Source organism: Seriola dumerili, unplaced genomic scaffold (genome assembly GCF_002260705.1).
Source record: "Seriola dumerili isolate Sdu_G_001 unplaced genomic scaffold, Sdu_1.0 BDQW01001821.1, whole genome shotgun sequence".
NCBI classification, from domain to species: Eukaryota; Metazoa; Chordata; class Actinopteri; order Carangiformes; family Carangidae; genus Seriola; species Seriola dumerili.
This window is the reverse complement of record NW_019176076.1, coordinates 705,928-717,490: the sequence shown is the minus strand read 5'-3', so window position 1 is coordinate 717,490 and position 11,563 is coordinate 705,928. Positions and strand designations below refer to the sequence as shown.

Sequence of the window (11,563 nt, the reverse complement as noted above, 5' to 3'; positions counted from 1 at the left end):
ATCATGTGTGGGTATCGAGATAAATCATCACGGGCTGGCCATTGTGTCACGGCTAACTCCTACAATTATACTCTCTTTGTCAAATGCAAAATACATGACAGTGCCTTGACAACACCCCTTCTTACACATTTGTGTGTACATTACAAAATAGACTAAGTAAGTGTGTATATCCAATCTATAATGCTTTGTTAACCCTCTGCTCTGCATGTTTCAGGGAAACAATCATTGATGATAAGCTTATCTGCTCCTATTTAGCACAGTCAGGATGGCCTTGTGGACTATAATCACAGACATGCAGTCAAACACAAGAGTTCCTGTGGTATTTCAGGAAGCTGGATTACACAGTTAAGATTATTTGAAATTGATGAATGGCATGCTTAAATATTGATGTTTACTGTAGGAATACGAACTCAAACTCTGACTTTATATCCAGATAATTTTATTTCCTGGAATTCAAGATCTTTAGCTTTAAAAAACACAAAGCTCATTTGTAAATTCACACAACCAGTGCTTTTGTCTGGTGCCTCCATCAGGAATTCCCATCCTATGAACAGAAAGAGTGCAGGAGAAACAAAAAGTAACTGTGGCTTGTTTTTGTATAAATAATGCATGTAGTGAATGTCAACTTGTGCAGAGAGCACAGGATAGTAATGTTATTGCCTTGCTAACTGTGTTATCAGGACGTGTCATTACACTAACACTGCTGAGTGAAGTGTCAGCATAGACTGACACGGAGAGTTCAGGATAATTGCCCAGTAAAATAATAATAATTAATAATTAAAATAGTTTTTAATCAATCAAAAATGAATGATACAGTCGTTCCTGCAGTGAAACACTCAAGGAGGTGAATAAACAGGTGTAAATGGAGGAGACCGGTCAGGTGATGAGCTTTGGAGGACACTGTGGACAACTGGTGGACAGGTCAGGAAAAACAAGGTCTGAACTGTCAGACACATGTTAACTAGAATATGAAAAAGAGTCAAATTAGATGAAACAATGTCAGTAAACTACACCCATAACACTTGTATTCAGTCAGAAAATGTGCTGCTTGTTACAGATTATTGCAGTAAACATGCCGAGGCAACTAAGAATGCATGAAATCAAGAATTGTATTAAATCCTGATAGCCCGCATTCTACCTAGTGACAGTTTGTGTCACTAAAACTTATGTGATACAAAAAGAGGTTTACATATACTCAGTGCCTGGGTTTATCTATTTATTTAAAAGTGGACTGGGGTAAACTGAGACTCAGATCAGGGTTACATACTCTGCAATGAGTCAGCAAAAAAAAAAAAAAAGGCATTTTATGGAACATCTACTTTATGGGCATCTGATCAACATTCAACTGTCCAAATAAAAAGTTGAGAAATCTGCTGATTCCCCTTTTTTTAACAACATTTTGAAAGATTGTGCAGCTTTGATACTTTAAATATACTTTTATAATATATTCCTGTTTCCAATCCCAACAGCCCTAGAATAACTATAACTATAACTATAACTTTACTGCTTATACTCCCTCTCTCTCCATAAGTTATCTAGGCTTCCTACCAATTACAAGGTAACAGAACCTTGTGATTAAATATTATTAACATGTATTTTAGATTCAAACATTTTAATTAAAGGATAACATAGGTTTTCACTGTTCAGCTGTACAACACACACTAATAAATGTCTCTATAGTATATTATTCGTACTCCCGTTGCTTTAGTTTTCACATAATTTCCTCTCTAACTGAATCCATTTTCTTCATGGTAACAGGTAAACTTAGCCCCAGCAGTATTTTCAGTGACTCACCTCAATGTCAGGTTTACCAGCTGACAGCAAAGAACTCACATGAATAAACTCAAGAGCAGCCAAATCCTCAATGTGGAGGCAAGATCAAAAGCAGTGTCTAATTTATGTGCCTCTCATTTTTATACCTTTTTTTTTCACAGCATAAAAAAAAGGTCCACTTAAGATTTAAATGAAAATACTTGCTTTACAGGGCAAAATGGAAAAAAGCAATAATTCCACACAGATTCCATATAGTCACTGATTATACCTTCATCTGGATCCCCTGCTGCATCTCAGTTATTACTGATTCATTACTATCTGTATTATAGTTTGCTTCAACCACTGTTAACTCTGTTAAATCCCATTGGCTTTAAAAAAGTGTATAGTGTAAGGTAAGTGTTAGGATACAGACAGATAAAAAAAATCACAAATATAAAATAGGACAAAGAAAACCATGTACTGACGTAGGTAAAAGAGATGAACACAGACAAAAGGCTGTAGTGAACAATAAAAAATATTTGGAAACATCTTTCCCGTCATGACTTACAAAGACTTTGGATTTGGACCCAGGATGGAACAGTCCTCTGATTACCACACACAGCTGTGCCAAATAAAAACATTTTATCAGTTAGCCTACTTCAGTAAACTTAAGCCTGAATTGTAATTTATTCTTCTATTCATAATTCGATACCAGTCACACAAACCCCTCCTCTTATCTTAAAGCATCAGGACATTGTCCTCAAAACTGAAATCCATCCACTCATCTAGTATCACGTCCTGGATCTTCCCAACTTGCACCACCAAAGGCAGCTCAAAAAAAACCCATGAAATCTATTGTGAAAGTTATTGGGTGATATTTCAATATTTGGCAGATGACAATAAAGGAGGAGGTGTTATTAGTTCGATTTACAAATCAACATGAACCTTAGCTCTTGTGTTGAGTAATATTGACTCTGTAAACACGACTCTTATGTGAGTCAGACACACTGCAGCTTCTCTAATACTTTGATAAATGCAATATTTTAAATACTGCAATACTCAATGCCCCCAAAACTGCATTTAACTGTCTTGATAAGCTGGATACAGTACCTCATTAACAAATCAAGTAATCTTAGGATAAGGTTGTTACACAATTGTAGAGCACCTAGCTTTTGCTGAAAAAAAGGGGTAACTAAGTACATTTAATCAAGTTCTGTGCATCAGTACAATTTTGAACTATTTGTGTTTTCATTTTCTACTACTTCACACGTCTTTCAGAGGGAAATGTACTTCTTACTGTGCTACCTGACAGCTATAGTTCCTGGTTATGTTGTAGATTTTGATTTACTTAATGATCAATACTATACTATAAAATAGTTATAATTGAAACTATCTAAACTATCCAAAACTGTATAGTTAAGATAAGCTCCAACTGCTAAAGTGAAATGTATACTCAACATTAATAAATAGTAGGCTAATAACAATACATTAATATCATGGAGTCATTCTGTTCCATTATGAGTCCTTTCACCTTTGATACTTGAAGTAAGCTATATTTTGCAGATAGTATACTATTGTACTTTTACTACAATAAGATTTTGAAATAAGGACATTTACTTGGAGTATTTTTACATTGTGGTGGCCCATTGTTACTTTTACCTAAGTGAAGGATCTGAAAACTTCTTCCACCGCTGATGCATTGTGTTTGCAGTGGCAGATTGCTTGGCTGACTTTACTGCATAGGCAAAATTGAACTATTCATAATTTGGATCCTGTCATCGTGTTACCTTTTCACTTAAATTAGCCTAATTCTTGTTTTGTGATCCGTGGCATACTGTTTTCTGTGCCTCTGGCTGATTTCAGATAGTGCAAACAATGATTAAATAGTTTCAAAGGAGATAGTCTGTGACTTTCCATTATGAGGAAATGTGGGATATGTACTCTATGTGTATTCCCTGTGATCGCATGTGCACACGAAAGTACACACGCGTAGGCACACATTAGGAAACCTGAGCAAACTGTGGCATTTTATCTTTTCTTCTTTTTTTTTTCCTTTTTTTTTCACTCAGGTTTTGCTATAAAAGCCCGAGCTCTCCCTCTGTCACTCTGCTCTACTGACCTGGAGACCCCGGTGTCCAACATGAAGCTTCTCCTCCTTGTCGCGCTGCTCGGATGCATCGGTAAAGACATTGCATTTTACACATTCAATCACAGATTTACTGAACGCCCAGTTTATCCGCATTGTTATTTATCCATGTGCATTCACAGCCGCTGTGTTCGCGGCCCCCGCTGAGAAGGTGAAATGGTGCGTCAAGTCGGAGCAAGAATATCGGAAATGTTTGGACCTTGCTACTGCGGCTCCTGCCTTCTCCTGCGTGAGGAAAGAAAACACCATCGACTGTATCACTGCGATTAAGGTCAGAAAATTCACATTATCCAGAACATACGTTTCCTTAGATGTGTTCAGTAAATAATTGTATGTAAAAGAAATGTCTTCGCAGTTCTGCCCAGTGTTAACATGTGATTTCATCTTCTCGCCTGCTGAAATGGCCGAGCTGTTAAAATGTAAAATTTAGATTTGTAAGCAGCAAGACCACAATAATGATTAATAATAGAATAAAATTCTACATTTACTGTATGTACTGTAACACTCAATTTCATGTAAAAGTTCTGAGTCAAAATCGTGCTTACTTAAAAGTACAGAAGTAAAGGGCCTACAGAATGTTCTTCAAAGTAAAAGTACTCATGATGCAGGACTGTATCAATATTATATATAATTAAGCTATTGTTATTGTTAATACATAAATGTGTAAGTAGCATCTCAATGTTACTTTATATATTGTTTGGTAGGTTAGTCCATAATAATGGATCATTTCATTATCAGACAAATGTAGTGGAGTAATAAATGAGATATTATCCACTCAAATGTAATGAAGAAGAATTATGAAGCAATCAAGTAAAATACAAGTGCTTCAATATAGTGAATAATAATATAGTATAAGTGCTGTACCTCCAGTCCAAGTTAAAGTCCTGCATTCAAAACCAGACTTAAGTAAAGACACAAGTATCATCAGCAAAATATATATAAAATTGTTAAAATTATAAATATTCATCATAGAACAGCTCCTTTCAGAATGTTTTAGTCTATTATAATTTGTATTGCTATTATTGATGCATGACATATTTGCTTTACTGTATAATGCATTCTGGTGAGAAGATGTATCTACAAAATTGCATAATATTATACAAACTATTCAATTTTTTGTGTGTAACATCTTGTATGCAAAATAACTATTACAACTGTAAAATATATTCCTCTATGAAATGTAGTAGAGTAGAAGTGTAAAGTAATGTAAAAGTTTAGTTTGCAAGCAAAGTAGCTACACACATGTCTCAACAGTGTACAAAAGTAATACGACTGATACATTTCCACTGTATTTAATTACCAATGAAATATCCTTTGGAGAGCGCAAACATCATGCTGCTGGATCTGTGTTTTTCTAACAGGCTGCTGAGGCAGATGCCATCACTTTGGATGGAGGGGACATCTACACAGCTGGACTGAACAACTACAACCTGCATCCTATTATTGCTGAGGACTACGGCCCCAGTATGTTTACTAATCAGCTGTGTTTACTGGTGAACTAAGCATGAGGAAGAAGGATGTTTAGCATTTTATATGAGCGACATGGTGTAATGTTTTGCTCACAATTGTTCTGTGTACATCTAGCTTCAGACACCTGCTACTACGCTGTTGCTGTGGTGAAGAAGGACACAGGATTCGGTTTCCACGACCTCAGAGGGAAGAAAACTTGTCACACTGGGTTGGGGAAATCTGCAGGCTGGAACATTCCCATAGGAACTCTGGTGTCCATGGGTATACTTCCCTGGGGAGGCATTGACGACAAACCAGTGGAGGAAGGTGAGTCAGATGTTTCCTCAAGAAGTTACACGTCACAATTGATCACAGTGTCGAATATGTGCATTGAATATGTCGTAGGTTAGACCATCAAAAATAACGGTGACAGTTTTGGTGTACTTTTAGATGAACTGTGGAGCCCTAACATGTTATAGCTGTTCAGTCTGATGAATCCATACCACACTGATGTAGTGTTTATTCAGAGGTTACAGGAAGTAACAGGTAGTTACTAAACCCATTCGGCAGGAGAGAAAATGTACATATAGCACCTTTAAAGCAAAGGAAAATAAATGGAGGATAGAAGATTCTGCATTGGTGCATTGCAGGGACCGAAAAATAAAAATTCTCAGTATTTATTTTATTTCTGTTTTGCAGCGGTGAGCGAATTTTTCCTGAAAAGCTGTGTCCCAGGGGCATCAAGGCCAAAACTGTGCGAGCTGTGCAAGGGAGACTGCTCCAGGTCCCACAAGGAGCCTTACTATGATTACGACGGTGCCTTCCAGTTAGTATGAGTCTTTTTTTGATCTTTCTCAGCTCTACCATAATTTTTACTGCCCCTTATCTACCTCTCCATTATCCCTCTCTAAATACAGTAGCCATTCACGCCTCAGTCTGTAATCCTGATTTGATGCTTTCTTAAATCCATTTCTCTCTGTGGAAATACACTATACTGCTGATGATGATTAAACCTCTTATGTTGATGCAACTGTGGATTGGTCTATTTAACAGGTGTCTGGTGGAGGACAAAGGAGAAGTCGCTTTTGTGAAGCACCTCACTGTCCCTGGTCAGTATCATCTCTTCTCATATGTAATGATTTATTGAAAAAAAAATGAAAAAAGTTTGTATTGACTACAAGATATTGTGCTGCCATGAATGTCAAATTTCTGTCCATGTACATAAATCAATACATTACATTTTGTGGCTGTTTCACAAACTGCGGCAGGTTAATCTCATTGATTTTTTGATGCAGCAGTGAATATATGTTTTTTTAGATATCTGTCCCTCCCTGACTTTCCTTATATCCCTGTCTTTCTAATTATTTTGTCAAATGAATGTTCGTGCTATATGAAGCTCTGTTTTACTTTTAAATTACACTTGATTTTAAAATCACAGTCAAAATTCTCACTCCATAACTGATATAATACTTGTGGGTCTGCCCAATATGTCAATATGAAAAAATACACCTTTGCTAAACCAACCAACATTTTTAAATCATGGCTGTGAAACACTTTCAGAATCTGAAAAGGCCAACTATGAGCTGCTGTGCAAGGATAACACCAGAGCACCTATCAACAATTATAAAACCTGCAACCTGGCCAGGGTACCAGCTCATGCTGTTGTCACCCGCAAAGACCCACAGCTGGCTGAATTAATCTGGACAAACCTGCAAGCAGTACAGGTAAAGCACGCTACAGCAGCAAGAGTGAGCAGTAGAGTTGACTGCCTGATAAGATAGAAGTGGGAGAGCATAATGATTCATGTAAACATCATAGCTTGTGTTTGGTGGTTTTCATAATGGATTGGCTTACTATGTGTCTTTTCAGGGCTTTAAGCTTTTCTCATCTGAAGCCTACGCACCTGCCAAGAACCTGATGTTCAAGGACTCAGCGGAAAAGCTGGTGCGTCTGCCCCCGAACATAGACTCCTTCCTGTATCTGGGTGCTGAATACATGAGCATCGTTCGTTCCCTGAAGAAAGGTACGGTAAACATGAGCAGATAAAACACACAGGTTAAGATACAAACCATCACACAAACACATTTGTTGACAGCAGCCAGTGGCTTATGGTTATATGTAACTTCACTTTCCAGAGCAGACCCCAGGCACTTCATCCAATGCCATTAAATGGTGCGCTGTGGGCCACGCTGAGACCTCCAAGTGTGACCAGTGGACCATCAACAGTGTGGGTGATGACGGCTCTGCCATCGAATGCCAGAATGCCCCCTCAGTTGAAGAGTGTCTGAAAAAGATTATGGTAAAACAGTCTTGGCTTAAATATGGAAATGTGTTACTAACTTGATCATTTTTTGCTCCATTTTATGGCATTTGTTTCTGATTATCTGTTGCTTAAATCACCCTGCAGCGTAAAGAGGCTGACGCAATGGCAGTAGATGGAGGACAGGTGTACACAGCTGGGAAGTGTGGTCTGGTTCCTGTTATGGTGGAGCAGTATGATGAAGGTACAATGCCTAGATAGCACAGAAATCATCACATACAATCCTGTGTTTTTATTCTACCTTTTTTTAACCTGAGTAATATTTGTATATTTGTCTCTCTCCACAGGGCAGTGCAGCAACAATGATGGTAATAAACCTGTCTGTTTCTGTTGTTTCTATATATACATATAATATTAATTCATAAAACAGTTGGATTTAAAAAAAAGTGTTCAAACTGAACACTGCATGTTTTCCCTGTAACAAATATTAAAATTATATAGTTCTGTCTAGGAAATTATTTGTAAATTACAGTAAAATAAAGCATTACCCATCTAATCTTATAAAACAATACTCATGTATCACCCTTTTCAAATTATATTAACTATAACTAATAATAATATGGTTGGTACTTATCGGATCCATCTCTCTCTATACTTTCACTCTTGTAGCTGGAGCCTCCTCTTACTATGCTGTTGCTGTGGTAAAGAAAGGTTCAGGGGTGACCTGGGACACCCTGAAGGGCAAGAGGTCTTGCCACACAGGCATCGGCAGAACTGCAGGCTGGAACATTCCCATGGGTCACATCCACAAAAGTACCAATGACTGTGACTTCTGTAAGTAACCATGTGCTTATCTAAGCAAAGCACCTACTGTGACAATTAGGCTAATTCTTCCACTAAAAATGTATTTTTAATACGTTTTGAGAAAAAAAGAGTGGCGCCCAGAATATATTTCCTATCAACGTTTCAAGAAAATGTTTTATTCAACACAAAATGCTCACATATTTAATATATTTAGTCATACAATGTCCACTTGGGGCAACTAAACCCTGATTTTTTTTATGTTTACACCATGTTTAGGCAATTCAACACTTAGTTACGTTTAAGTATTTCATGAAAATCACAGTCTCCCAAACTTTAACAACTGTTATTGTAGCTTCAGCCTAATCTAAAATCAAAATCATGTGCTCTATAAGACCAGCATCCAACCCGACCACCTCCTGCAACTTCTGTGCTCCGGCACATTGTAACACTGGAAATCAACATTGTCAATGAATGTAATCCAAACAGCAATTATATTTCCACCAAAACGTATTTAGCGAAACCATTTAATAGTTCATAAATGTAATTGTTGAGAGCCGCGACTGCTTTTTGCACACCTCTAATTTCAACACTAACACACTGAACTGACTGTTTCTCTTCCTCTCCTCAGCAAAGTTCTTCCCGAGCGGCTGTGCCCCCGGAGCAGATCCCACGTCTTCATTCTGTACTCAGTGTGTCGGCAGCCGCAGAACTGTGGGTGATGAGTACAAGTGCAAAGCAAGTGCTGAAGAGCAGTACTACGGCTACGCTGGAGCCTTTAGGTAGGAAGCAATAGTACAGTTGTTCTGTGCAGAGTTTTATGTGCATGTATGTTAAAGCACTAGTTTGATAGTTTATGAAATATATAGATTAACTTTCTTTCTGAGTTTTGGAAAAGATTGATATCACTCTTGTGTCTGAGTGCTGAATATAGCTTGAACAAGGAGGTTGTAAGCATTGCTACATTGTATAAGTGAGCTATAGAGGTGCTAATACGCTTACATTTAAAATTTTGGAGAGAGTCAGGATAGTTGTTTTCCCCCCTGCTTTATTCTCTATGCTCAGATGACAGCCTCCCAAACCCAGCTCTGTACTAACACACAGACATGACAGTAGTATTACTATTGCTATCACTCTTGGCAACAAAGCAAATAAACATGTTCCAAAAATGTCAAATTTTCCTTTAATTACTCTAGTTATGTTTTGCGTGTCATCACAGGTGTCTCGTGGAGAATTCCGGTGATGTTGCCTTCATCAAACACACAATCGTTGGCGAAAACAGTGATGGTAAGAGACTGACACTGACATATTGTCTCATCTATGACAGTGTTGTTTCCTGTAAAACTACAGCAGTCTTTCATCCCACCTCTTCTTGTCAAAGGTAATGGTCCAGCATGGGCTAGTGGTGTGAATTCTGCTGACTACGAGCTGATCTGCCCTGGTAAGGCTCCAGTGCCAGTCTCTGATTTCCTCTCATGCAACTTGGCTAAAGTGCCCGCCCACGCTGTGGTGACTCGTCCAGAGAGCCGCAGCGAGGTGATCCGCGTTCTCCAGGACCAGCAGGTCAGTGATGAATTTTTAGGTCACTTTTAGTTTTTGGTTGTTTGCATTACAAAATATCACATTACAAGGGCTACGATTGTGAAGTCAATACATTTTGGAGAGGGTTATTTTTTCCCTTTTTAGATTTGTATGAGAATTTTGGTGTTTTTGCAGAGGCAAGTTAGTTAGGGTGACAAAGTTATTGGTGAATGAACTGCACTTACATAGTGCTTTTCTAGTCTTATCAACCACTCAAAGTGTTTTATACTACAAGCCACATTCACTCAAACATACAGCACATTTTCTATCACTCACACACCAGTGATACATCGTGGGCTGTTTGGGGTACAGTATCTTAGCACTGTATCAACTAAGCACTCAATTTCTAGTGCTAACATAGAATAAAATTATTTTGTCAGATACCTTAAAACCACTACACTGGGATATAGTTTTTTTTAATTTTACAGGTATTGCCTTAACTTTCAGCATTTAGCCCTAAGCCCCATGTTGATTTCTGACGATGTAGAAATGTCAATTTTAACAAAAAAATTAATAGCTGTGTTTAAAATCAAAATTTTGTTCTTTATTTATAGGCCAAGTTTGGAAACAGTGGCAGTGATGCCTCTTTCAGAATTTTCCACTCAGATGGCGGAAAGAACCTGCTCTTCAAGGACTCCACTAAATGTCTCCAGGAGATTCTGTCTGGAACGAACTATGAACAGTTTTTGGGAGTCGAGTACATGAACGCCATGAATTCACTCAGACAGTGCAGTGAAACCACTCCAGGTTTGTATTACTGCGGGTTGAATAAAGATGATTAGGACAGTAATTTAACAGATTAACAATCAAAACCTAGACACATCACACACACCATAAAAGTAAGTTTCTGCTCTGCTTTCTCATGTCGCTTTTTTTCTATTTTTCTCTTCCCAACAGATCTGGAGAAATCTTGTACTTTCCATTCCTGTCAGCAAAAAAACTAGTGGTGACCATGGACCATGTGATGCCTCAGATGGCTCACAGTGATTCAAGCACCTTACCCACATTTCCCACACTCGACCCAAAAATTGCATTGAGTATTTTCTTACTGATCCTCTTGTAGACCTGTTTTTAGAAGAACAAACAGATGCATTGCACTATCACAAGCCACAAATCAACTTGTATTTGACCAGTCATGTCCACATGCAGCTATTTTCATGCTGTTGAAACAAAATGCTACACTGTCTTTGTTACTAGATCAACTATGTTACCACTTTTCTCAAATAAAGCCGGTATAATGCTCATTTGTGGTGAGAGTATGCTTTGTTTCATAATTGTGTAATGCCTCAAGCATTTATCTTAAATATATACCAGCCCTCTTCAGTCTGCACCTTCAGCTGCATTTGCACAGACTGTTGAAGCGATTAAATAATAAATAAATAAATAAACATCTTCTTGGGATAATCTGTTTGAGTGGGCTGCACAAATGATTTTGGACACGGTGCTTTTTGTGTGCTCTGAAAAGCCTCCAAAAAAAAATCTCCTTCCAATTCAAAATCTATTAACAGAGAAATTTCACAGTACATGGACCAAATCCAAATCAATTATTAGGCAAACAGAGAAACCCATTCTCA

At 37.8% G+C, this 11,563-nt stretch overlaps 1 protein-coding gene across 1 annotated transcript; it reads left to right on the top strand.

Moving 5' to 3' along the window:
- The first annotated feature begins 3,821 nt into the window (after positions 1–3,821).
- Positions 3,822–11,233, top strand: LOC111238969 (serotransferrin-like). Its single transcript, XM_022768714.1, has 17 exons — positions 3,822–3,932; positions 4,021–4,169; positions 5,260–5,362; positions 5,483–5,674; positions 6,047–6,173; positions 6,401–6,456; positions 6,908–7,071; positions 7,217–7,370; positions 7,483–7,646; positions 7,755–7,851; positions 7,955–7,975; positions 8,277–8,441; positions 9,040–9,190; positions 9,628–9,695; positions 9,790–9,971; positions 10,544–10,736; positions 10,887–11,233. Exons 1-17 carry the CDS (start codon positions 3,893–3,895, stop codon positions 10,931–10,933), a joined length of 2,073 nt encoding a protein of 690 aa, XP_022624435.1. The 5' UTR covers positions 3,822–3,892; the 3' UTR covers positions 10,934–11,233.
- The last annotated feature ends 330 nt before the right edge of the window (positions 11,234–11,563 follow it).